The sequence below is a fragment of the Nyctibius grandis genome, chromosome 31, assembly GCF_013368605.1.
Source record: "Nyctibius grandis isolate bNycGra1 chromosome 31, bNycGra1.pri, whole genome shotgun sequence".
In the NCBI taxonomy this organism is placed as follows: Eukaryota; Metazoa; Chordata; class Aves; order Nyctibiiformes; family Nyctibiidae; genus Nyctibius; species Nyctibius grandis.
Genome location: NC_090688.1, coordinates 1,110,358 through 1,137,391, shown reverse-complemented (window position 1 = coordinate 1,137,391; position 27,034 = coordinate 1,110,358). Strand labels below are relative to the sequence as shown.

The 27,034-nt window shown below is 54.6% G+C and overlaps 1 protein-coding gene across 15 annotated transcripts in view; it reads left to right on the top strand.

Moving 5' to 3' along the window:
- The window catches only part of TCF3 (transcription factor 3), a 93,808-nt gene that overhangs the window by 25,114 nt on the left and 41,660 nt on the right, over positions 1-27,034 (top strand). For 10 of the 15 annotated variants that reach the window (XM_068420865.1, XM_068420864.1, XM_068420861.1 and 7 more), the window contains exons 4-5: positions 23,667-23,740; positions 24,765-24,861. In XM_068420865.1, coding sequence (XP_068276966.1) covers positions 23,667-23,740; positions 24,765-24,861 — 171 coding nt within the window. Of the gene's footprint in view, positions 1-5,037; positions 5,114-23,666; positions 23,741-24,764; positions 24,862-27,034 lie in introns of those variants that run through there. The other 5 variants (XM_068420867.1, XM_068420869.1, XM_068420868.1 and 2 more) reach the window with 2 other exon arrangements.

The following is a 27,034-nucleotide window of genomic DNA, read 5'->3' as shown; positions in this document are numbered from 1 at the left end:
GGGTGTTTAGCCTGGAGAAGAGGAGGCTCAGAGGTGACCTTAGTGCAGTCTACAACTACCTGAAGGGAGGGTGTAGTGCAGTGGGAGTCGGCCTCTTCTCCCAGGCAACCAGCGATAGGACAAGAGGACACAGCCTCAAGCTTGGCCAGGGGAGGTTCAGGTTGGACCTTAGGAAGCATTTCTTCTCAGCAAGGGTCATCAGCCATTGGAAGAGGCTGCCCAGGGAGGTGGTGGAGTCACCATCTCTGGATGTGTTTAAGAAAAGACTGGGCATGGCACTTAGTGCCCTGGTCTAGTTGCCATGGTGGTGTCAGGGCAATGGTTGGACTCGATGATCCCAGAGGGCTCTTCCAACCTGATTGATTCTGTGATTCTGTAATTGTTTTGGTTGGAAAGAACCTTTAAGATCATCGGGTCCAACCATTAACCTAACGCTACCAAGTCATCTCAAGACACGTTGGCTTTGCTCATCTCTGCGCTCGCTCTCAGGTTTCGGAGGAGCGATCTGGAAAACAGCTCAGCCAAATTGTCTCGCGGTGGCAACTTCCCTTCTAAAAAGAGAAGGATGTTGCGGACTTAGTGGCTTCCCATTATTTTCCCCGATTTGAGCTCTTCCTTGCCGTCGGTCCCCCGGTGTCAGGCTGTGCGCTCTGCTTTGGTTTGGAGACAGCAAAATCACGCTGTGGCGCAGGGTGCTGGTGTCTCGGAGCCACGCGGGCTTTGGCTTCCTGAAGCATCAAAGCTGCTCCCCTCCTCCCGGGACGGGGGTACCGGCAGCGGGGCCGCGGCGTTTGCCCTTCTTTGGGTATGCTGTGAGAAGGTAGTGAGTCACTTTTCCATCGAGCCGATAGTTACCCTGCTCCTGTCTTGTATTTGTGTTGTGTAGCCAGCAGGATTATTTATAACTTCGCCAGCATCCCGACTCTATTGTTTCAGCAAAGAGCAGCAATGACTCGATGACTTCCTGAGATTTTTTTTTTTTACCACCCCCTCATTTTTTATTTTTTTTAAAATCTGCTTTTCCTTCCAAGTATTATACTCGCCAGTTGGATGCTTTCCCCCCACATCTTCCCCTCGTGATTGTGCATTTGTGCTGCTGACAATCCCACTACCGGTGTTGCTTTAACTCTTAAAAACTCTCCCAGGAAAAGCCGGGGTCCGTGCCCCGGGAGGGCTGGGGCTCCTCTGAACGACACGAGCGGCTTTCACCGGGCCTGGAGCCGGCCTCGCAGGTGCTGAGAACCAAGATATGAGGCTCCAGCAGTGCCGTTATCAGGAGGGCGAGCGCCTGTGCACGCACAGGACTTACCTGGTGCCGTGGATGTCTCGGGATGCTGTGCAGGGTTGGTCTGGTCCAGGCCACCAGCACAGGACTGCACCTTTATGCTCTGGTTCAGCCTTTTGTCACTGCCTCCTCTGCAGGTGTTAATTGGGGCAACCCAAAGCTCTCGCCTGAGCCTGGGGCTGCACGGGGCAAAAGCCATTTCATAGAATGACAGAATTGTTTTGGTTGGAGAGGACCTTTAAGATCATCGAGTCCACCCGTTAACCCAGCACTGCCAAGGCCACCACTAACCCATGTCCCTCAGCACCACATCTACACAGCTTTTAAATCCCTCCAGGGATGGGGACTCCACCACTGCCCTGGGCAGCCTGTGCCAGTGCTTGACAACGCTTTTGGTGAAGAAATTGTTCCTGATCTCCAATCTAAACCTCCCCTGGCACAACTTGAGGCTGTTTCCTCTCGTCCCATCACTTGCTACCTGGGAGAAGAGACCGACCCCCCCTCGCTACACCCTCCTTTCAGGCAGTTGTAGAGAGCGAGGTCTCCCCTCAGCCTCCTTTTCTCCACACTAAACACCCCCAGGTCCCTCAGCCGCTCCTCATCACACTTGTGCTCCAGACCCTTCCCCAGCTTCGTTGCCCTTCTCTGGACTCGCTCCAGCATCTCAAGGTCTTTCTTGTAGTGAGGGTCCCAAAACTGACCCCAGGATTCGAGGTGTGGCCTCACCAGTGCCGAGCACAGGGGGACGATCCCTGCCCTGGTCCTGCTGGCCACACTAGTGCTGGTACAGGCTTGGATGCTATTTCCGTGCTGGCAGAAGTGGCGCATCCAGCCCTGGGGATGTGGCGGGGGGGGCATGGAAGAAATGGGTCCTGAGCTCCCATCCTTGCATGTGCAGCCACTCGCCCAGTGGCTGGTGGTCCCATCCGGGCAGCATTCACCCTGAATCTTGGAGCTCTCCTGGTTCTTGTCCTTCTCCTCTTTGTCCATCTGCCTGCAGTTAATTCACTGTTGATATTGCAAGATCCAGCAGTCATCATGGTTTTAATTAAGCCTTTCCCTGGAAATCAGTGGGTAGTAAGGGTGCAAAATGAAGAGGAGGGACAGGGCGGGTGGATTGGTGAACTCAGCCCATCTGAACCTTTGAGAAGGACCTGCAGGTTGAGCTTCCTTGGGGAGCAACAGCCAGGGCCCTGGTGGCTACCATCCGGAGCTCCTCCTTGCCCAGACAGCCCAGGTCTACTTTGGATCATCTTCCTTGAAATTGGGGCATAAGACTCCTGTTTTGGGTTTGGTTTAGTTAAATTCTTCTGGCCAAGTGGGATGCTCTTAGGTGGAACCTCGGTGGTGCCCGTCCTGGCTGCGTTTCCTTCGTTAGCTTCTTCTCGGCCGTGATGTAACGAGCAGCCTCTGAGGTTGGAGCGGCTGCAAAAGAGGGGCGAAACAGCTGAAGAGGAAGAAGTCTTTGCTGCCTCGTGGTCAGCAGAGATCCTGCAGAAGTCCTCTCGGTTTCTATTAGTTCAGAACTCAAAACTTAGCGCTCGTTTATTTTTAAGCTGCTGTTTCTAGCCGAGATGCCTGCGAGCCCTTGCTTGTCCCCTCCTCCTTGGTACAAGCTGCCTCGTGGCCCCTCTGGCTCTGGACCCTCCCCGAGCGGGGCTGCAGGGAAGCGGTGGAAGGGGCTGGCAGTTGCCTGCCCTGTCTCTGGTTCTCCCCGTTTCAGGCGTAGCGGCACAGAGGTGTTGCTCTCCCTGCACTGACTTTCCAGGAACTCTGCAGGGAAGCATGAAGTTGATCCAAGTGGAGCTCTTGCCGTGCTGGAAATGCCGCTCGGATAGGAGCAGCTTAGAGTGGAAAATGAGTCCTGACTTCTGTCCCGTGGGGTTTTTGCATACTCTTCGTAGCAGGTTTTGCTTTTCCAGGTTTCTTGTGGTGCAGAGCACTAGGTGTGGGTCAGAAACCGGAGGAGTGTTGCGTGAGATCCTGGGCTTGGGGGGGAGATGATGCTCCGAGAAGGGCCTCGGAATTGATGTCCAGAGCCATGAGCTCACAGCAAACGTCTGAGCTCCTCTCTGGATTGCTTGTGGCAGTCAAAACTGGAAGTCCTTTGGGCCAGATACTGAACTCGCTTCTCGTAAGAGCTGATCCCAAAGTCTTTACAGCCCAAGCAGAGCGGTTTCAGGTTGGACAGCAGCTCCTCCATCCAAGAGGATGCTTGTGCCGGCTGCTGGTCTGCCTCCCGCTGCTGCTGCTGCTACTTGTTCCTAGGAGGTTTTCAAGCTGCTGTTCCCCTAGCTAGGGCACCCTTGTGCTGGCTCCTTCCCATCCCAGACGCTCGGTTATTTCGGTTTTCTCCCCTACTTGGAGTCTACAGGCAGTTATCTCTTGAGTAAAGTGCTGGTGCGATCCCTGTACCATCCAGCTCACCGCAGAGTGATGGGAAAACCCAAACCTGGATGACGCTGAATTCCCGCTTCCTGCTGCTCCTCAGGTTCTTTTCAACTAAAGTGCACGGAAAATAAAGTGGAGTAAAAAGATGAGGAGCTGCGACTTAGGCTTCCCGCTGCGAAACCGCCGCAGCTTAGGACCTCTGAGAGCAGGACATGCGCCACATGGCGAGGAGAGCCAGGCATGAGCATCTCCTACGGCATGCTGCTTCTTCCAGCCCTCTGGGTCAGCTCGAAAATAGAGAACAGCACTTCTCCCCCAGCTTGCTTTGTATTTTTAAAAAGCATTGTGTTTTTTTTTTTCTTCTGTATTCTTTAAATAATTTGCAAAAAAGTTGAAACTGGAGGACTGGTGCTTTTTTACCCAAAGAAGAAAACTGAAAGATTAGTGAGACGTTGTGGTTTGGATTGCCAGTTGTAAAGACTTTTGGGTGCTCCAGCGTGCGAGGCTTTCGGACCTGGTGAGCGCAAGGGCTTGTTCCAAGAGGTGGCTCCACAACATGTGGGTTGAGAGCTGGAGATGTGTCTGTCCACGCAGGTATTTAAGGGGTAATCTGCATCGCTGTGTGTTGTGCCAAGAGAGGCTGTCTCAGCTCTGGTCTCTGCTGCTGCATTTCCAGCTCTGCCCTCATTTTCGGGCAAGTCTCTCCATATATACAATAGCTAGAAACAGTTTTGTTCCCTAGAGAGGCTTTGAGGTTTAACATTTATAAAATACTTTGAGATCAGCAGATAAAGGAAAGCAAGACAATAAACAGCGAGCGGGGCCGTGCCAAAGAAATGCCCTGTATCACCACAACAGAGCCACGCAGGATTGGGTGGAGATGGCTTTTGTTAGAGGGCAAACAACTGCTCCAGGAGCCGCTGCTGCAGACTTGGTCGGGAGCCCTGCTAGCAGGAGGGCTGCAGCGAAGCCCTGACCCTGGCCTTTAAAAGGGCTTGTGTTAAGGAGAGAATATCTGTGAATAAGAGCATGATTGAGGCTCTTAGGTGAGTTTTGACCTGTGCTTCCCATTGCCCGGGGTGCTCTTGGGCTGTCCCAGGAGCGAACCTGGTCTGGAAGAGATGCTACCGAGTTGCTCTTTGCTCTCTGGGCAGTGCATCATAAAATCCCCTGGTAAACTGAATCCACTCTATAAACCTTGTTAACTTTCTTTTAACTGCCTTTGCCTGTCCTTAGAGTGAACTCCTTTATAGTCCCCCAAACAAAGGCAGGCAGGAGTGGGCAGGGAGGGAGGAACTGGGATCCGCGCTCCTCCCCGGCGCTCCCGGGCGGGTGGGAGGAGCGCGCTGGGGCTCGGACTGCTCGGCACGGGGGTGCTGGGCTCCTTGGCTGCCACCTCCTCCGTGGACATGGCATCCCAGAACAAGCTGGTTTGGGGTAGGTCTTCCTGCCAGACATCTGGCGACACTGGGATTTTTTGGCAGAGGATGGGAGGATGCAGTGCGAAGGAATAATTTTTAGCGGGGGCAGTTGGGAATTCTGCTCTCGAGGGATTTGGAGGTGGGTGAGCTGGAGTGTCAGGCTGGAAGTCTTCAGGGATCCTTCTCTCTTCCTCCCCACGCTCTGAGTACCTGCCTTGCAGCACCGTTCCACTTTTGGGCAGGAGTGGAGAGTGTTAATGCTGCTTGAGGACACACGAGCCTGTTTGGGGAGCAAGGTGCGTGGATCTGCAATAGCTCATCTTTTTCTGCTGCTTCCATAACGTACGTGCAAGTCCCTTAAAAGCTATTAAAGCAAGAGCTGCGGCGAGCGGCACGGCAAGAAGAGGAGAAGGGTACGTAGCTGGGGGCTGGCTCCGGCACACAGCGAAGTTAATCACTAGCTGAGGGTTTCTTGAGTGAGGTGGTGACCCATGGTCCCCATGCAGGGAGCTGGCATGGGTACCTGCTGTAGCTGGGTGGGTAACGCGACCTGGAGGGGGGATTAATCCTGGGGGGATTTAAAAGCCGTGTAGATGTGGTGCTGAGGGCCATGGGTTAGTGGTGGCCTTGGCAGTGCTGTGTTAAGGGTTGGACTCGATGACCTTAAAGGTCCTTTCCAACCAAAACGATTCTGTGATTCTGCCTGGGGTTGAGGGGTCCAGTGGAGCAGCTGAGGCAGCTTGCACGGAGGCGGTTGTCCCCTCCAGCCTCTGCCCTGCTGCCTCCGTGGCGGTGGCAGAAGCAAATGAGGCTCTCACATCGCCTCAAAGGCGAGAGGTGTGGAGCTGCGGGTTTGCAAACAGCTGAGCTGACGGTCGCTTGCTGCTGGCTGAGGTCTTCCTCTTCCCGTCTGTCCTGGCCGGCCCCGTCTTGGGGGCTTCTGGGGCACGTTGTGCTCCGAATGGGGAACTGATTTTCATTGGGTTTCCTGATGTCTTACACGTTCAGCAGCCCTTGGAAAGTCCAGTGAGCCCCAGAACTTGCTCAAGATAAACACGGGGCTAGAAGGGCCCTTTCCTTCCAGAGCAGTGAGTGCTGCAACGCCTTGAACCACCTCATGAACCTGGTGCAGTGAGGAACTGGAGGGATCTTGGTCCGTGGCCAGGGTGGCCCAGGGTCTGCCCAGGAGCAGGGCTGGCAGAGCTCGCGTGCTGGTGGCAGTCCGGTCGGTTGGCGATGGCTTTGGTCCTTCACGTTTTCCTTGCAGCACTGAGCTAGGAGTGGCTTTTTTTTAACCCCTCCTCATTTTTATACATTTATATTCTTTCCAAAGTTGCATTTGAAAATGCAGCCGCTTTTCTGCGGGGCAGCACCTTCTCACCCTGAGCACATGCAGCATTTCACCCAGGCCTGGTGGGAGCTGCGTGGTTCAGCTCTCACCATCCCAACAAACTGGGGGGCTCCAGGTTTTTAACTCACTTCAGACAACCAGAGGGTCTGCACTTATGGGTTGGGCACTAATGCAGCTCTTTTTGTTCGTGGAGGAAAAAATTCCTTTGAGCTTCTTGTAGTTAAGAGAAAGCAAGCTTTAAACAAAATATCAGAGAAACTTCTTAATGGTCAATTTTACTAGACAGTTATTGGTATTCCTGATAAGAAGTGTTACTGCTTGTCTAGACAAAAGCACTGGAAAATGAAACATCATGTAGAGGAGGCACAGACAAGCTAATTTAATAGGGCTCTTTTTGTCTCCAGCTTGTTCCTCTGAATAGCACACAGCAGTGATGCGAGGAGTGTTTAAAGGGCTCGGACACAGGGTGTGAAGCCAGACTGGGTGCTCACATGGATTCCACCATGCCGGCGGTAGAGCAGGGGTAGAAAACCAACTCCCACCCTTCCTGACAGCGCTGCATCACCCGTCCGCAACCCAAACGATGGGTCGGTGCATGCCCAGGGTAATGTGAAAGATGTAAATTAGGTGAGATGCTGCTCCTTAGTGTTGTAATAGTCAGAAGAATAAAACCGGCTTGCGTGAGATCTTCGTGGGGCTTCCTAGGAACTGGGTGGTGGGTTTTTCTCAAGGCTTTTTTTGTTGTTCAGCATCATTGATCAGACCACGGAGGACCAGCTCCTGTGGGCCGTCGTTAAGTGATGCTAAAGTTGCACCCAGGAAATGGTTTGAAACGCGCACGCAGGGAAAAAGTGTTGGTTAGTCCTAGAAAAGAGAGGAGCCGTGCTACACGTTGAGTGCCATCTACTGGCACCTCGTCCATGGTATTGACATGCTTGCCTGCGGAGAGGGAGAGCTGTCATGAAGGTCGGCAGCATGGGACCTGCTGTGGGGCTTACGGAGGGAAGGCTTGGTGTGCCTAGCCTGTTGACCAAGGGATAGTAAGGATGGGCTTCCCCTCCGCTCGCTCAGCAATGTCCTCGTTGTCCAAGCAAGTTGTACTCCCACCCAGTGCAGGAGGAGCCCAGAAGTAGGTATCTGCCGAGGCTGACACATCCCAGCCTGTGTTGGATGCTTCATACCGTACCTCCATGACTGATTTAACGTGGGATGCATCCACACTGCTGTTGGCAGAAGCTGTGCCACCCTCTTCCTGTCCTCTCCCTTGAGCTGGCCCCAGGTACTTAGAATCAGAGAATCACAGAGTGGTTTGGGTTGGAAGGGACATTAAAGACCATCCAGTTCCAACCCCCCTGCCACAGGCAGGGACACCTTCCACCAGACCAGGTTGCTCCAAGCCCCATCCAACCTGGCCTTGAACACTGCCAGGGAGGGGGCAGCCACAGCTTCTCTGGGCAACCTGGGCCAGGCTCTCACCACCCTCACAGTCAACAATTTCTTCCTAATATCTCATCTCAATCTCCCCTCTTTCAGTTTAAAACCATTCCCCCTCGTCCTGTCACTCCATGCCCTTGTCAAAAGTCCCTCTCCAGCTTTCCTGTAGCCCCTTCAGGTACTGGAAGGTGCTAGAAGGTCTCCCTGGAGCCTTCTCTTCTCCAGGCTGAACAGCCCCAGCTCTCTCAGTCTGTCTCCAGAGCAGAGGGGCTCCAGCCCTCTGAGCATCTCCGTGGCCTCCTCTGGACTCGCTCCAACAGCTCCGTGTCCTTCTTCTGTTGGGGGCCCCAGAGCTGGACGCAGCACTGCAGGGGGGGTCTCAGGAGAGCGGAGCAGAGGGGCAGAATCCCCTCCCTCGCCCTGCTGGCCACGCTGCTGGAGATGCAGCCCAGGATACCGTTGGCTTTCAGGGCTGCAAGCGCACGTTGCCGGCTCATGGTGAGCTTCTCATCAACCATCACCCCAAGTCCTTCTCCTCAGGGCTGCTCTCGATCCATTCTTTGCCCAGCCTGTGTTTGTACTTGGGATTGCTCTGACCCACTTGCAGGACCTTGCACTTGGCCTTGTTGAACTTCATACTTGTCTCCATACTGAACCAGACCAGGTGGCAGATCTAGATTTTTAAAGAAACCAACCCACCACCACCAGCTCGGTCCCTTAATCTCTTCACCAGCATTTGGGCTAATGCGCTGCTTGGAGACGGGTGTTGTGATCTGATTTTACAGACACGGGGAACCAGGGTACAAGGGGCTGGAGCAACTTTTTGGTGTCCCCTGGCTGACGTGTGATTAGAAACAGGGTCTCAGAGGCTGTTTGGTGGCCTAAACCCATGGTGTAATGCATCATTAATGTCTACTGAGGTCAGGAGGCTGGTTGAGACCTTTGTGATGGGGCTCTAGGCTGTCTACACCATAAGCCTCTGTAGACATTAAAGCTGGTGATTTTATATATTTTTTCAGGTAAGCTCTTCCTGTGACTTGTCCTTTTGGCTTTAGGGGTACGAGGGGAATTTGAGGCACGGCGTATGGTTATGAAAAGATGCGGATTCTTCGCAGAGGAAGGGACAAGTGAACATCTTGAAGTGTTTATATTTAAAGAGGGAAAAAAAAAAGTTGTGGTTCTTGGAAATGGTGCTTCTCAGTAGCAAGTAGACCGAATACAGCCCTTTTTAATGCAATTTAAATAATCGATGGTATATTCAATTACAGAAACATTTGGCAGAGCTCTAAATAGGTCACATCTGTGCTTAAACTGTTCTTAAGGTAAATACCTCACCATGCTGTGTCACATTGACCAAATTCTAGAAGAACTCCCCCTGTGCTCCGCACTGGTGAGGCCGCACTTCAAATCCTGGGGTCAGTTTTGGGCCCCTCGCTACAAGAAAGACCTTGAGGTGCTGGAGCGAGTCCAGAGAAGGGCAACGAAGGTGGTGAAGGGTCTGGAGCACAAGTGTGATGAGGAGCGGCTGAGGGACCTGGGGGTGTTTAGTGTGGAGAAAAGGAGGCTGAGGGGAGACCTTCTCGCTCTCTACAACTGCCTGAAAGGAGGGTGTAGCGAGGTGGGGGTCGGTCTCTTCTCCCAGGTAACAAGTGATAGGACAAGAGGAAACGGCCTCAAGTTGCACCAGGGGAGATTTAGATTGGAGATCAGGGACAATTTCTTCATGGAAAGGGTTGTCAAGCACTGGCACAGGCTGCCCAGGGCAGTGGTGGAGTCCCCATCCCTGGAGGGATTGAAAAGCCGTGTAGATGTGGTGCTGAGGGCCATGGGTTAGTGGTGGCCTTGGCAGTGCTGGCTTAATGGTTGGACTTGATGATCTTAAAGGTCCTTTCCAACCAAAACGATTCTGTGATTCTATAACTGGTGCCTGGGAGGGAAAACTCCTTGTCTGTACATGCAATTATCCCCCAAACTCTGTGCCTTGTAGACTACTGGCACTTGGGTTTGCATTGGGGATGCCTCAGTAAGCCTGGCTTGTATATTTTGGTCATGTTCAGCTACTGAAGTTTTCAGTCCCACAGTTGTCACTGGGCCTGGCCAGGGGTTTCGACATCAGAGAGGTATTGGTGGCTTCTGTGTTGCCCACCAGCTCGCTCTCAGGAATCAGGATGGCAGCCGTGTGCCTGCTGTGCACTCGGCAATGCTTGCCTCGGGAAAGGAGAAGGGAAAAAGACAGAACCTTTGTTATGGTGACCCTAATCTTGAAGTTATTTGCAAACAAAAGCTGGAGCTGAGGGCTTGCCCCGGCCCCGCGGAGGCAGGCAGGCAGGCAGGTGGTGGTGAGAACACTTTGTTTGGGAAAGTTTTTCTCATTGTGTCGAACAATTCTTCTTAGATGATCTTTCCTGTGGGCTGAATCATCGTCTCGGCGAACACGTTGACTATCCCAGCCAGGCCCCCGTGGCCGCATCCTGTGGGGTCTAGGGCATCCTGCGCTGCTGGCGGAGCCGGAGGGTGCCGGGCTGCCCAGCACCCCGCAGGATTGCAGCCCCTGCATTTTGGGTTAGAATAAATACTCCTGGATGTGCGTTTGCTTCAGCTTTCCTCTCCCCTTTGGGATCTGTTTTTTCCCCTTGCTCCAGGGAAGTTTGCAGGGTGAGTGCTGGCTCGTTAGCAATAAAACATACAAGTCATTAACCACCATCCCTCTCCCTGGTAAGAGAAGACTTACAAATAAACTACCAAGGCCACTGTGATTGTGTGTGTGCGTGTGTTTGGCCGTTTCCCCACATAATTTCCACATTATGTGGAAACACTCTTTAATTTGTCTAATTTTTAACCGCCTCTGGCCTCGCTACCCGCTGCCGTCGGAGCGCGGCGGTGGCGGTGGGCTGGGAGGGCTCACGTACGCACGGCTGGCACTGCTCTCTGGACGTGACCCGGGGGGAAGCCGCCAAGGAAAGCCTTTTTGTTTGATCTGAAATGTCTCTCTTGTGAACTTTTTGGGGTGGGTTTATTTTTTTTTTTTGGTCAGGTGTAAGTAAACAGGCTTTTGTCCCTCTATTTTCTTGCTCAGCGAGTAATGGAAACCAAGTGGGAAGAGAGTTCTATTCCCCAGCAAAAGGACAATATTCTGGTTGCATCTCCGGTACCATAATTCTATTTTACATTGCAAATTCAACAATACTTGGAAAGATGCAAATCAGAGCGGAAATAGAGGTATATGCTGCTAAGTAAAGGAGTGGGGGTGTACGCGCCTGTTCCGTGCATCTGCGCCGATGTGCAAAATACACGACTGCCTGCGAAATACGAAAGGTCAATACGCGGCGTCTCGGGGGACCCGCAGCCGTCGTATTTCATCCCTCGCTGGCATCGGGCTGCTGTGCGCGCTCAGCAAAACGAAGTCTTTCTTTGGACGGCGATACGTGCGTTAGCGTCGAGCGTCTGCATCTTTCATGAGCGTGCAACTTTGTGGTAAAATAAATGAGCTGGAAAAAAACAGGATGTGGATTTACTCTTGCTCTTTTCCCCAAAGCTTTCTGTTTAATGGAATATAACTCCTTGCTTTGTGAATAAGCCTGGATGTGCTGAATTTAAATTGGTTTATGGTAGCAAACACGTTGATGTGTTCCAAATGCATGCGATGCAGAACATGAGTAAAAGTTCTCTACAGGGCTGTCTTCGCGTTTCAAGTTGCTTGTAGGATTGCAGTTCCCAGGAGCTCTCAGAGATCCTATAGACACACGTATGGGCTTCAAGCTGGGGCTCACAGAATCACAGAATCAATGAGGTTGGAAGAGCCCTCTGGGATCATCGAGTCCAACCATTGCCCTGACACCACCATGTCAACTGGACCGTGGCACTAAGTGCCATGTCCTGTCTTTTCGTGGTGTTCAGGTCAAGGATGTAACTCCTCGTAGCTCCACAGGTTTTAATAATTTGTTGATGGAATTAAACCGTTTTCAAGTTGCATGCCTGAAAATAGCGAGGAGTGGCGTGGTAGCAGCGTTCTGTAAGCGTGGGTTGAAGGAGCACTGGGGAGGTGACGGGGCGGCACTGCTGGTGTCCAGCGCTGCGTTTCTTTGTGCTGAGATTTAGCAGCCCTGAGTTGGAGCCCACTTTCGATGCGTGGGTGTGTTCCCCAGCCTCCTGTTGCAGAGCAGTCTGGGGAGGGCTGAGGTGCTTCGTGGTGCCCTCCTAAGGGGGTCCCGCAGGGTCAGGTCTGAGCCACCTCCTTGCTCTTCTGCGGGGTTGGTTTTACCGTGAGCTGCTACCAGCAGCTGCGGGTGGCTCAGCTCCAGATGTGGGCTTATCCCCAGGGCTTGGAGCAGCCCCTCATGCTTCTCCCACCCCCTGCGGTCCCTGCAGCCCTGCTTTGCCATGTCATGGCGCGATGGGAACTCAAGGCCATCTGTCTGATGGCAGTGGGGTTCCTGCTGTCACCTTACATTGGGTCTCCGTTTCCATGCAGGAGGAGGGTAGCAGAGCTGCTCCTCCGAAGGACGCGTTGATCCAAGGTGCTGGCGAAGAAAAAGCGAATTCCCTGACACCTGTTACTGGTCTGACTCAAACCAATGTTATTCTTGGCCCATTTCCCTGCGTTTTTGTCCCTTAGACCTGCCTTGATATCCCGCTTCTCGCAGAGCGTGGATGGGCTGTGGGGCTGAGATGGAGACTGGGGCCAAGGGACATGGGTAGGTTTGTCCCAGAGAGGCTGGGCACAAGGGACGCCGTGGGTTCGTCCCGCAGGCTGCTGACCTTTTGAAAGCACCGTCTGGTGGAGCCCCGTGTTATCCTCCGTCCCCTTTTCATGCTGGTCCTTTGTGCTCTTGTTTGGTCATTGCTGTGCCTTTGTTTTTACAGCTGGGGGAAGTGTTTTGAGCTTTTAAAGTTTATTTTCTTCCCTCTGGTTGTCGTCACAGGTTTGTTTTCTTTCTCCCTGTGGCATCTCACTGCCTTTCCTAGGGGCTGGGAGGTAGGACTGTCTCTGCTCTCCATGCCTTTCTGCTTCTCCCCTGCACTCGGGAGGCCGATGGCCTCGCTGCCTTCACTTGGTCTCACTGGCTTTTTGTTAGTTTAACAAATCCTGACCAGTTTGGCCTATCCTCCAGGGAGAGGGTAGACCAACAATTCTGTGCTGACATGAACCATGGGACTCTGGCCACACTATGGACACCATCAGTGGTGGCTGTGCCACAGTGCAGCATTGTCCCACCACTGGCACTGTGTGCAGTTGTTTTGCAAGGCCTTGATGAGGTTTGGGGTGGTCCAGATGATTTATTTCCTTAATTATGATATTATGCGGGCAAAGTCTCATTTGTATCAGCACTAGTGTGGCCAGCAGGACTAAGGCAGGGATTGTGCCCCTGTGCTCAGCACTGGTGAGGCCGCACCTCGAATCCTGGGGTCAGTTTTGGGCGCCTCACTACAAGAAAGACCTTGAGGTGCTGGAGCGAGTCCAGAGAAGGGCAACGAAGGTGGTGAAGGGTCTGGAGCACAAGTGTGATGGGGAGCGGCTGAGGGACCTGGGGGTGTTTAGTGTGGAGAGAAGGAGGCTGAGGGGAGACCTTCTCGCTTTCTACAACTACCTGAAAGGAGGGTGTAGTGAGGGGTGGGTCGGTCTCTTCTCCCACGTAACAAGTGATGAGATGAGAGGAAACGGCCTCAAGTTGTGCCAGGGGAGGTTTAGATTGGAGATCAGGGACAATTTCTTCATGGAAAGGGTTGTCAAGCCCTGGCACAGGCTGCCCAGGGCAGTGGTGGAGTCCCCATCGCTGGAGGGATTTAAAAGCCATGTAGATGTGGTGCTGAGGGCCATGGGTTAGTGGTGGCCTTGGCAGTGCTGGGTTAACGGTTGGACTTTATGATCCTTTCCAACCAAAATGATTCTGTGATTCTGTAACTGGTGCCTTGGAGGGAAAACTCCTTGGCTGTACATGCAGTTATCCCCAAAACTCTATACCTTGTAGACTACTGGCACTTGGTTTTGCATTAGGGATGCCAAAAACCAGCCCCCAAAACGCAGCGGGGACCTTCCTGTAGGGTCTGCAAATAACACTTGTTTCTAAAACAAGGTGGTTAAATTTGCTTGTTGGGTTTTGGTTTCTTTTTTTTTCCCCCAAACCTTCCCCACCCCTGTGCTGGGCACTGTTTTGTACACTTATTTTTCTCTTACTGGGGCACTTCTGGGATGTCACCCCAGACCCCAGAAACCAGCCCAGGAGCTGCCTTGGAGCCTGCCCCGTCCTTTGAGAGCAATTGCAGCTGCCCGTGGGCTGTGACGTTGGAGCCAAGCAGTGTCCTGACCCACAGGAGAAGCTGTGAATGCAGCTTCGTTTTGAAACGCCATCTCCCAGACCATCCAAACAACCAGGAGTAACTAAAGTACTTCTTTGGCTCTTTTTCCCCTCTTTCTGGCTTTCTTTGGTTTTTGGTGTTGGCTGTAGATTTAATTTCTCTCCATACTCATCCCTCATCCAAAGCCAATGAGGAACAGATCATTTCTCCCCACTCTCTGCCTGGTACCGCTCCCATCTTTCCCCAGCCCCAAACATTTCCTAAAACCCGGCCCTGAGTGTGGACCAGCGCAGAAACTACTGAACCAGAGCATGGTTGCAGGAGATGCCAGAGCAGATGCTACGCGGAGGAATTAATGATCACTGAAGTGGTGGCATCAGCTTTTTTTAAGTCAAAAATTATCCCTGAGTTGCACGTGTGGGGAGAGGGGAGGCAGCAGCGGGCGCTTCCCTGGGGACGGGGGCGCGGAGGCCTGTGTGGGGTGGATGTGCGTGTCTTGGCTTTGAATTCTCAGTAGGTTCAAAAGATAAATGGGCAGAATGTGCCCCATAAATCTTGTAGGGATCTGTGTTAGCAGGCTCTGAGATGACCCATTTGTTTAACGTGTTGGTGTGGTTGTATGTGCCTGATCTGGAGGATGGCATCGCTGCCCTCCACGTCACTGGGTTATTGTGGTCCAGAGCATCTGCTTGTGCCACCTGGCCCGCCTGCTCCTCCTGGACGGGTCAGGAAGCCGGCAGCGTGGCGAGGCAGGGGACAGGGCCGAGCTGGGTCCTGGGGAGCTGTGAGCTTCTTGGGCAGCGTGGCTCCATCCCCTTCTTGAGGCATGACGTGGTGGCTTTGGGTCCCTCCGGTCAGGGCTGGCACCTCACCGTCTGAGGGGCAGTTACACAGCGGTGCTCATCCTCAGGGATCACCCCCATGCCCCTCAGATTGTGGGCTTGGCAGGGAGCACATCCTGGCAAGCAACTGTCTTCACTTGAGCCGTCCCATCCTGTGTCCAGCCATGCTGCATCCCTACCCCAGGACCAGCCGGGCTGCGGCTACCAGCAGCGCAGCACGGGCTGTGCGGTCAAGGCACGAAACCACCCGCTCTCAAGCGAGATCCACTGAAATCACAGACTGGTTTGGGTTGGAAGGGACTTTAAAGACCATCCAGTTCCAACCCCCCTGCCAAGGGCAGGGACACCTTCCACCAGACCAGGTTGCTCCAAGCCCCATCCAACCTGGCCTTGAACACTGCCAGGGAGGGGGCAGCCACAGCTTCTCTGGGCAACCTGGGCCAGGGTCTCACCACCCTCACAGCCAACAATTTCTTCCCAATATCTCATCTCAGTCTTCCCTCTTTCAGTTTAAAACCGTTCCCCCTCATCCTATCACTCCATGCCCTTGTCAAAAGCCCCTCTCCATGTTTCCTGTAGCCCCTTCAGGTACTGGAAGGTGCTAGAAGGTCTCCCCGGAGCCTTCTCTTCTCCAGGCTGAACAGCCCCAACTACTTTCTTTCTCTCCAGGCAGCAGAAAAGCTGAGCCTTGCTGTCTCGGCCAGCTGGCTTGGGTCCAACCTCAAATTTCGAGGCAGTGGAGGGGATGATGAAACAGAGCTGCCCTACCTGGGGTGAGGACTCTAGACCTGTCCCAGGAGCAGGGGCCTCCAGGCTGGCATTACTGAGGACCCCGTGCTGCCCTCCAGGTGTTCGGCACCTCTTGCTTTTAGGGGATTTTTGTTTTCCTTATCTTTTTTTTTTTTTTTTTAAAAATTGTTTTGTCGTGCGCCGGGAAAAGGAAGTGAACAAATTGTATAGTCCCATCGACAATCGACGTCCTGTAAACAGCTACCGGCTGCCTTCCACTCCAGCTGTTTTTTCCTATTTGGGGGTGGACGAGGCTGGTAAATAAACAGGCGGAGCTGGGCTGCACCCAGCGCCTGCTTCTCCCCTTGCAGGGGCTCTGCCTGCGCCCGGCTCCGTTCCCAGGGGATACCTGGGTGCCCAGATGTGTCGGAGGGTTTTTCCTTGCGGGTCCAAGGAGCCGACTCTCGCCAGGAAAAACAACTTTGCTAGTTTGACTGGGACTAAAGCTAATTACTAGTTGACTAATTTTATTGATTTCAAATCCCTTTTAGCAGAGATTTTGCCGTGAGGCTGATCGCCAGAGCGATTAGGACACAAAGCCGCTTAATTTGGAAGTGTTTATCAAGCAGCCTTCTGTCACCTCTGTTTCAAATCAAATTACGGTGGCACCGGTGTCTCTATCCGTGGCGGCTCGTGCCGTCCCACCTCCGACAGAGGCAGGCGGGGAGCAGGGTCCCCCCCGCTTCTCCCAGGGTGGCTTGGGGGGCTACGTTAAGTGTATTCATAATGTAAGCATGGTGGGCTGCTGGCTGCGAGGTTTTTATTCCCAGCTGCCAACTCGTCCCCATCCTGCTCTGGCTGCAGAGCTGAATTTGCTGCCCGGCTTCCCAACCCTTGCTGTGGGCACCTTGTGGTTGGTAGACCCTTGGAGATGGAAGATGCCATCTTCATGGCAGCTGCGGCTGCTCCCGAGCCTTGTCCAGCCACACAAAGGGCTTGGCCTAAATATTTTAATAGACTTTAAAAAAAAAAAGCCTAGCCTAGTCATTTTGATGGGAATCAGATTAAGGAGGGTGCTTTGATGCTGGCAGATTGCAGAGGCAGGGGTGGCCTGGGGGAGGGAATCGCTCAGCACCAGCTCAGCCCCGGCTTGAGCAGCGCAGCGTCCCCAGCGGTGTCCCCCACTGTCACCCGCGGGGCTGCCGTGACAGTCCCCTCGCTGCATCCTCCTCCTGACACAGAAAACTGGGCGCCTTCGAGTCATTTGAGCGTGCTGGACTGCAGCTTTGCGTGTTCTTCTCTGGATTTAAGAGCAACACTCTGGATCTTGCTGCACAGATGGTGTCCGCGAGGTCTCAGGAGCAAAATGTCCTGCTCTGCATCCCTGCGTGTCCTCTGGGTCCAGAGGGACAGCTGCCCACCCCTTGAGCTTTGCTTGCAAAGGAATCAGTAGAGATTGAGGTTGTTTTGAAAGACCTCGGCCTGAATGCAAAGGCCACACGTCAGGGAGTGCTTCTGGGCTGTCTCTGGGCAGGCAGAGCAGGGGCTGGCACCAAAGCCACGCTCCCTCCCAAGCTGCGTCCTGGTGCTGTGCTCGGATCGGGGGTTTCAGAGCTACAAAACACTTCGGAGCTCATGGCTGGCTCGAGGACCAGCACGTGCGCCCAGGCAGCTTTGGGGCTCAGGTTGTTGAAACCAGAGCAGCATCTCTTGGTGCGGCCTCAACAAGTGTCGGGTCCTGCCCTTGGGGCACAACAGCCCCACGCACCGCTACAGGCTGGGGGAAGAGAGGCTGGAAAGTGCCTGGTGGAAAAGGACCTGGGGGTGTTGGTCCATGGCAGCTGAACATGAGCCAGCAGCGTGCCCAGGTGGCCAAGAAGGCCACCAGCATCCTGGCTTGTACCAGCACTAGTGTGGCCAGCAGGACTAGGGCAGGGATCGTCCCCCTGTCCTCGGCACTGGTGAGGCCGCACCTCGAATCCTGGGTGCAGTTTTGAGCCTCTCACAACAAGAAAGACCTTGAGGTGCTGGAGCGAGTCCAGAGAAGGGCAACGAAAGTGCTGAAGGGTCTGGAGCAGAAGGAGAAGGGTCTGGAGAGCTTGTGAGGAGCGGCTGAGGGACCTGGGGGTGTTTAGCCTAGAGAAAAGGAGGCTGAGGGGAGACCTTATTGCTCTCGACAGCTGCCTGAAAGGAGGGTGTAGCGAGGGGGGGGCTGGTCTCTTCTCCCAGGTAACAAGTGACAGGACGAGAGGAAACGGCCCCAAGTTGTGCCAGGGGAGGTTTAGATTGGAGATCAGGGACAATTTCTTCACCCAAAGGGTTGTCAAGCCCTGGCACAGGCTGCCCAGGGCAGTGGTGGAGTCCCCATCCCTGGAGGGATTTAAAAGCCGTGTAGATGTGGTGCTGAAGGCCATGGGTTAGTGGTGGCCTTGGCAGTGCTGGGTTAACGGTTGGGCTCGATGATCTTAAAGATCCTTCCCAACCAGGACAGTTCTGTGATTCTGTGATATTTGGCTCCGGGGACTCTGTGGGTGGGGGCTGGAAGCCACAGACTGGGAACTGAGCAGGAGGCACCGTAAGTACCGGAAGGGGCTACAGGAAAGCTGGAGAGGGACTTTTGACAAGGGCTTGGAGTGACAGGACGAGGGGGAACGGTTTTAAACTGAAAGAGGGGAGATTGAGATGAGATATTAGGAAGAAATTCTTTGCTGTGAGGGTGGTGAGACCCTGGCCCAGGTTGCCCAGAGAAGCTGTGGCTGCCCCCTCCCTGGCAGTGTTCAAGGCCAGGTTGGATGGGGCTTGGAGCAACCTGGTCTGGTGGAAGGTGTCCCTGCCCATGGCAGGGGGTTGGAATTAGATGGTCTGTAAGGTCCCTTCCAACCCAAACCAGTCTGTGATTCTGTGATTCTAAGTGGCTGCTGGGATGTGGGGATGGGGCTGAAAAGCCGACACCCCCCTTAACGCCGTCTCTTGTTTGAGAGTTGGGTGTTTAAAGTGATTTCGTTCCTCCTGGGTGGAGAACTTCTCCTGGTGCCCTGTGTCACCAGTCACTTGTCCATGGCCTTTTACTATGGCTCGTGAGCAGGTGAAGGGCTTTTTTGCTGAGCCTAAATGTGGACAAATTATTTTTATCCATGCTGAGAGCTTAGGACGGTTCCTCTGTATCAGCTCTTCTTAGCTGCGGCACAAAAATCGTAAGGGAAAAAAAAAATTACTGTCTGACAGCTACATCTTATTCTATTAGTATGTTTTAATTAGAACATGAGCAAGAAATGTGTTATGAATATTCATGATCTGGGTTATTAAAATGCACAATTAATCTGTACGCTTTTTAATAACTGTATTAATGGAGAGAGGAGGTAGTTCCTATTTTTGTCTTTTCTGAATTGGAAAGCGTGCCTTAACTTGGGGAGGTGGAAAAGGGGTTTATTTTAAAATAAAGTCGGCTCCCAACAGCTGCGTGCACACGTGGGCGTCCCTAAAACCGCGCTGCGAGAGCCTTGTCGGTGTGGCAAAGCCGAGCTCTGCAAAGCTGGGATATGCCAGAGTTAAGCTCGCTTGTGCAAACGTAATTCAGCTCCGTGCCACGTGGGTTTTGACACGATCTCAGGTGGTGACTTGGATTTATGAGGGGTTTTTTTTGCCTGGGACTGTCCGTGCTTTAACGCACACTTAATGTGTGCCCAGGGGTGAGGCAGAGTCGGGGGCCGAGGGAAATGCTGCGGGGTCTGCGTCCTACTCAGGGGAGCCCGGCAGCACGTGAGCAACAGCCGTAGGCAGGGGACGCATCACTGGGTGCCCCAAGGTGCCTCTGACCATCCTCCGGGTGCCTGGCCTCGCCCCCCGTGCTGCTGGGGGGGATGCTCGGGTACCCTTGGGCGAGCCCCGGGGATGGTGGTGTGGGCAGTGTCCTCCTCACCCCAGCCTGCCCTGTCCTCTGCTCCTTCCTCCTCCTCCATTTGGGGTCGAGCCCGGCTGCTCGGTGCCAGGCGGTGCCCGCGGGACGGCCGGGCTTGAGGGCACTGGTGGGGCTGGGGACAGTGTGACCGCGCTTGGGGGTGGCACCATCTTGGGGGATTTTGTGGTGTGAGCGGAGCAAAACCCTGCTGGTGGGGGCTTTGCCAGAAGCACCTGCCTTTTTGGCCAAGCTTGGGTTTTTTGCAGGGTTGGCAGAGGGCATTTGCTGTCAGATTTTTCGATCCTTACTCCGATCCGAAGAGCGGGAGGAGCAGGTTGGCATTGGGTGTCGGACAGACGCCAGAAGTCGAAAGCGAGCAGTCTGTTTTTTTCCTGGCTTCATCCCAGGAATCGCTGAATCCTTCAAACACCTGCGGGCTGAAAATGGGAGATGTTGGCCGTCACCTTTCACACCAGTGCCTGCAGCTTGGGGATGGCATGAGACCTTTTTTCCAGGAGCTGACCCCGCAGCGCCGCGCTGGCACGGGGCACGTTCGGAGGCGGCTGAGCTTTTGGGGCCGGTTCCAGGGCTGCGTGCCGCTTGCTTGGTCGCTTGGATGGGAGAGCGATAACCTCGCTTCACCTTGGCAGCCACGGCACCACGTGAACGCTGGCGTCTGGAGGGGGGGGAAAAGCCTTTTGGGTTTCCCAGGGGGTTGGTTTGCTGTTGTAGGATCTGAGCACCGCTGTGCCTGCAGCCCGATGCTGCGGAGCTGGTGGGGGGAGGTCAGGGTTTCCCTCCCGGCTCCTGCTCTGGTAGTGCAGGGAGGGTAGGGGGGGCTGCTTGCCCCCAGCTCTGCATCTCCCCAAGAGCAGTAAGGAGGAAAGAAGGGTGCCCGGGGCTCGCAGAGGCTCTGGGAGGGCGGTTTGTCCTCCGCAGCCTGCCCGCAGAGCACCTGGTCCGGCTTTGCCCCCTCTTCGGGGAGCGCTGGTGGCCCCGCAGCGTGGAAGTGGCTCGTGCAGAGGGTTTCTCTGTGTCTAGGGGACACGTGAGCCTCTTGGCCTCAGCTTTTGTCACCCGTACCACCCGCCGTCTCCTCTTCCCTCCTTCCTTGGGGAGGCCTGGCAGTGGCTTATTTTATTTTTTTCAGGAATTTTGGCAAAAAATTCATCCTGGGCTTCCAGACTCCCTCCAGACCCCCCCACCCCTGCAGCCTGCCCCACTGAGCATCCTCTCCCAGCGCATCCCAGCCTGGGGATGCTCCTCTGCCATCGAGTGGGTTAGGGACAGGACCGGGTGGCTCTGCGGGAGGGCAGGGTGACCTGAGACCCGTGAACACCCGTCCTGCGCAGTGCAGGGGTGGGCGTGGGGATAGGGACCCCCGTGCCTCAGTTTCCCCTCTGGTTCTGGGACACCAAAGCCTGGGCAGTGCTGCGGTTCCTCGTCCTTTCAGCGCAAAGGGACGAGTCTGCCAAGGATGTCTGAGGCTGCGGTTGCTGCTCGTGCCTTCGCCCTGACCGTTGGGGAGCTTGAAAAATACCCGTGAAAGCAAAATGAGGAGAAGGAGTGTCTCTGCCTCCTGATCTCCCGTTGGTGTTTGCAGGGGATGCAGATGAATTGCTTTAGAAAAAAAACCACATTAGCAAAGCAAAAGTTTATTCTAGGAAGTAGGAGGTGGGAGAATTGGCAGTAATTCTCCCTAGTATCCAAGGTATTATTAGAGGCTTATCCCTGCTCTGCACAGTAATCACACTGGAAATTTTTGATTAGAAAACAAAATCTAAATGAGAAGTATGAATATTCATTAAGTGTAGAGATTAATATGCATAATTATGCAAATTAGACAGCAATTAAACACCAATTCTCTGGGGAAATGATTAACACAAAGGCACAGAAATAGAAGGATGTAATTTGAAAGAAGTTTCTGGTTAAATGAACAGTGAGGGGAGCGGAGGAGACAAATACACGGCGTGTTTGCCATAATAATCAGCTTTGCTAAACTGAAATGGGAGTGCGCCCTGCAGCCCTGCCCGCCGTGTCCTTGCTCCGCACGCAGCCCCGGCCCTGCCACCGGCCTGCGCCTCCGCTGTCACCGCTGCTCCGGAAAGAAAATCTCCCGTAAGGCCCTGCCGGCCCCTCGGCTGTCGGCGCTTCGCTGTCGTTGGAAGAGCCGATGGGGAGGGGGTCCCCGAGAGCCCCCGGGGTGCTGGGGTGGCACAGGGTGATGCTGGGTGCCTCTGGGCACCGCTGCAAGAGGTTTCTTGTGGTGCCCCGTGGCCAGTGTGGCCATATACGCCTGCGGCGGGGTTGGGGTTTCCATGGGATGAGGTCGGTGCCATGAGCTCTGCTCAGCCTCCTACAGATGCGGGATTTCATAGAATCACAGACTGGTTTGGGTTGGAAGGGACCTCAAAGACCATCTAGTTCCAACCCCCTGCCACGGGCAGGGACACCTTCCACCAGACCAGGTTGCTCCAAGCCCCATCCAAGCTGGCCTTGAACACTGCCAGGGAGGGGGCAGCCACAGCTTCTCTGGGCAACCTGGGCCGGGGTCTCACCACCTTCACAGTCAAAAATTTCTTCCTCATATCTCATCTCAATCTCCCCTCTTTCAGTTTAAACCCGTTCCCCCTTGTCCCATCACTCCACGCCCTTGTCAAAAGCCCCTCTCCAGCTTTCCTGTAGCCCCTTCAGGTACTGGAAGGTGCTAGAAGGTCTCCCCAGAGCCTTCTCTTCTCCAGGCTGAACAGCCCCAACTCTCTCAGCCTGTCTCCAGAGCAGAGGTGCTCCAGCCCTCTGAGCACCTTCGTGGCCTCCTCTGGACTCGCTCCAACAGCTCCGTGTCCTTCTTGTGTTGGGGGCCCCAGAGCTGGACGCAGCACTGCAGGGGGGGTCCCTTGTCCGCCCCGGCTGAGCTCGCAGTATCTGCGTAGTATCCCCAAAGCCCGGCTGCGGGGCAGAACAATGCCCCTGCCCTGCCCGACCCCCTCTCAAATTCCCTGCTGACCCACGAGCCTTTGAATGGGAAGATGCCGGGTGCTGTTCACCGACCCCCGGTCACGCACGGACCAGCACGGCTGGGAATCCTGCTGCCGAGTCAGGTCGGGGCTCGGCTGCCAGGAAAGGTTTCTTCTGTGTAGTCGTGGTGCCAGCTTGAACCATGAGAGCTTTGCTGATGTGTCTCCGTGGCTTTTTTTGTCCCGGTGAACGTTCGCCATCTCCCCTGGGTGCCTCGTGTGCTGGTAGCCCGAGAGGCACAGCCTGGGTGGACCTGGCAGACGATGAAAGGAGGCGATTTCCTCCCGCAGTCTGTGTGCAGGCACGTTGCAAAACCCTCTGCCCTGGCCCCTTGCCAGTTGGGGTCGGATCCCCTTTGCCAAGGATACGCTTGGGAGGGCTAAAAATGAGACGGACGGGAGCGTGCTCTGAGCAGCCCTGTGCTGGCAGCGCATCTTCCTCTGCGGGAGCACGAGGGGGCTTAAATAAATGCCCTTGACCAAGTGTGACTGAGCCACAGGTAACGTTGTGCCCCCAGGAATTCCCGTCTGAGGCTCTTTCAGGTCTGGGCACTCTTAATCTGCTGGGGTGCAATGAAAAACAGTTTGGCCTGTGACCTGGCAGCCCCATGGACAAAAATCAGGTCTCACTGGAGCGTCGGGATGGGTGCAATGAGTTTTAATTCAGAGTCCTCGTCACCGTCGGTCTCTGGCGAGAAGAGGTTTATGGGCTCTCTCTGGAATAAAGCGAATTAAAATACTTGTTTCTCCTCTTCCCACTGTCCCGTGTTTTGAAGCGTTTCCAGGCTGTGGGGGGATTTGCTTTGAAGTTTGTGGAATAAACTCCCGGCTGGAGTGGGATGGTGAGGAGGGAGAGGGGAGGAGGGGTCACGCCAAGTGGAAGTGGTTTATTAATGAAAATATTGTTTTGTTTGTAGAAGGAAGAGTTAATTTTGCGAGAACACCTTTGAGGCTTTGCTGATAAAGCAAGAGTAACCTTTGTTCTTCCTGTTTTTCGGTAGGTTTGGATGAAAGACCAGGATCAGGTTCCTGGGGAACTGGAGATCAAAACAGCTCCACGTTTGACCAAGGAAGGGTAAGGACGGAGCACAAACACCGAGCTCCAACCAAAATAAATGGGGGCTTTACCGTGGTTCCTCCGTGCGTGCAGTTGTGCCCAGGTTGGGTCTAACCCTGCAACAGCTTTTCTTGCCCCATTTTGGACGTTGGTTCTGTTAACCCTGTGGGGGTGACAGCAGGGAGAAGGTCCCCCCTATCCCCATCTGCCCAGACTTTGCTGCCTTCAGGTCCCCCTGGAGAAGGCTTCTCCTCCAAAATCCTCCCCCAGGCCTGCACCCCATGTGGGGTCCCCACAGCTGCCCAGGCCTCTCCGCTCCCTGTGCTTGGCTTTGGCGTGGGGAGAGAGGAGCTCCTGGCCGTGGGGTGGGAGAGGTCCCCAAACGGGGTCATGGCTGAGCGAGTTGAGGGATCTCACCTGATGGGCTGTGCCGTTGGCAAAACTTGCTGAGCGCCCACTATGCACGGCTTTGGGAGCCCACCATGCACGGCTTTGGGTGCCCACCATACATGGCTTTGGGAGCCCACCATGCACGGCTTTGGGCGCCCACCATACATGGCTTTGGGAGCCCACCATGCACAGCTTTGGGAGCCCACCATGCACGGCTTTGGGAGCCCACCATGCACGGCTTTGGGCGCCCACCATACATGGCTTTGGGCGCCCACCATACATGGCTTTGGGAGCCCACCATACGTGGCTTTGGGCACCCACCATGCACGAGTTTGGGAGCCCAAGGGGCCGACTGGATCTTGCTTTGGGGGAATCTACTGCATCGACCGGCCAAAGTACCCTCAGCAGGGCTGGAGAGCATGGGAAGGGTTTCACAGGGAAGAAATCAAGGCTGTGACAGCATGTGACTGGGGCCTGAGGAAGGGAAGAGAGAAAAGACATTGACTTAATTGAACTGGTGTCCTTTTTATGAGGAGCCTTTGACTTTGACCCCTCCTGCCCTGGGACAGACTGAGCTCCAACAGCCTTGTGTTTTGATATTTGGCTCAGCATCCCCCCCGCGCCCGGCAATAACTCTCCTGTGTTGCTTCAGCAGAGCTATGGTGAAGGCGCCCACTACGGCGAGGCCAGGGACCTGCCGTCTCACAACAGCATATCTTCATCACCATTCCTGGGTGCTGGACTAGTGGGTAAGTGCCTTTCAGCTTCCTGGCGAGTGTGTTGTCAAAGCAGGGGCAATCTAACACAGGTTGGTGGTGGGAGCATTGACACTGGCCAGCATTGCTGTTCCGCATGTTGAACCTGCTCCAGAAAGTGTTCTCGAAGCTGTGGTCAAAGGAGCTGCTGTCCAGAGGGTCTCATCTCCTTAATATCTTTATCAATGATCTGGATGAGGGGATCGAGTGCACCCTCAGTAAGTTCACAGATGACACCAAGCTGGGTGGGAGTGTTGATCTACTGGAGGGCAGGAGGCTCTGCAGAGGGGTCTGGACAGGCTGGATCGATGGGCCGAGGCCACTGTGTGAGGTTCAGCAAGGCCAAGTGTCGGGTCCTGCCCTTGGGACACAACAACTCCATGCACCGCTACAGGCTGGGGAAGAGTGGCTGGAAAGTGCCTGGGGGAAAAGGACCTGGGGGTGTTGGTCAATGGGCGGCTGAATATGAGCCAGCAGTGTGCCCAGGTGGCCAAGAAGGCCACCAGCATCCTGGCTTGTATCAGCACTAGTGTGGCCAGCAGGACTAGGGCAGGGACCATCCCCCTGTACTCAGCACTGGTGAGGCCACACCTCGAATCCTGTGTTCAGTTTTGGGCCCCTCACTACAAGAAAGACCTTGAGGTGCTGGAGCAAGTCCAGAGAAGGGCAACGAAGGTGGTGAAGGGTCTGGAGCACAAGTGTGATGAGGAGCGGCTGAGGGACCTGGGGGTGTTTAGTCTGGAGAAAAGGAGGCTGAGGGGAGACCTTCTCGCTCTCTACAACTACCTGAAAGGAGGGTGTAGCGAGGTGGGGGTCGGTCTCTTCTCCCAGGTAACAAGTGATGGGACGAGAGGAAACGACCTCAAGTTGCACCAGGGGAGGTTTAGATTGGAGATCAGGAACAATTTCTTCACCAAAAGGGCTGTCAAGCCCTGGCACAGGCTGCCCAGGGCAGTGGTGGAGTCCCCATCCCTGAAGGGATTTAAAAGCCGTGTAGATGTGGTGCTGAGGGCCATGGGTTAGTGGTGGCCTTGGCAGTGCTGGGTTAAGGGTTGGACTCGATGATCTTAAAGGTCCTTTCCAACCAAACCGATTGATTGTATGATTCTCTCGGTGCCTGACGTGTGTGACATCTGCTGTATTTTAAGTGTGTGATTATTTTTCCCTGCTTTTCAGTAGCACCCAGAGGCAGTAGCAGAGATTGGTGCCAGCCATGTTGGCACGGGATGGGCTGAGTTTGCTTGTGGGAGCTGGTAACTGAGGGTGGAAAAGCACCAGGAGAGAGGGGGGAGAAAAGGCACAGCTCATTGTTAAGGTCTTGCAACTGGCTCGTGGCTGCTTTGGTTTCCAGCCTCGCAGCCCCAGGGCAGTGCGATCTCCGCAGAGAGCTGGAGGTGCTCCCCCTCGCTATGGTGGGGTGTGGAGGGGCTTGTCTTGTGTCCTGCAAGGCTCCAGCAGCCCCGTCTGGTTCCTCCGTCCCTGCTGCAACTGGTCAGCAGGAGGAACCCATGGGGACCGGTGGGTGCCGTGCGGCCTCGGCCCGACCTGCTGTGCCGGAGCTGTGATCGTGCATGACCGGCTGCGTGCGACAATTTACCCAGTTCCCTCTCCCAGCTTGGGGGTGGGAGGAGAGATTAAGAGCAGAAAATATCCATCCTGAAGGGCTTAGAGAGCTCTAATGACATTAGGTCAGGAATTGGGGTTAGTCCTCCCCACCTTTGCCCACGCAGTGGTGGTTAAAATCCTCCAGCGAGCGGGGAAGGAGCGGTGTCGGGGCAGGGCCCCGCAGCTACCGGGGTTTGCTCGTGGTTTGAAGGGTGGGGTTAGAAGAGAGAGTTGGGTTTGAAACAGAAAATCCCCACCACAACAGGAGGTTCCTCCTGCAGAGCTGGTCGGAAAGGGGAAGAGAGGAGCGGGGTCATGCTGGGAAGCGAGTGGCCGTGCGTTGGCTCCTCCTGGCTCGGGTCTGGGGTGAGGGGCTCGCTCTCAGCTCTGCTCCCCACTTTCGCTCCTCTTGCTGTCAGGGGGGATGATGTTTAATTGCCCCTTGGGGGTCCTGTGCAGAAGAAGAAGAAGCAGCAGCAGCGTGGAAGAACCGTTTCCGAGCAGCTCCCCCCCGTCCCTCTGCAAGGGCAGTTATTTCTCATTTTCTGCCCCAGGAGGATGT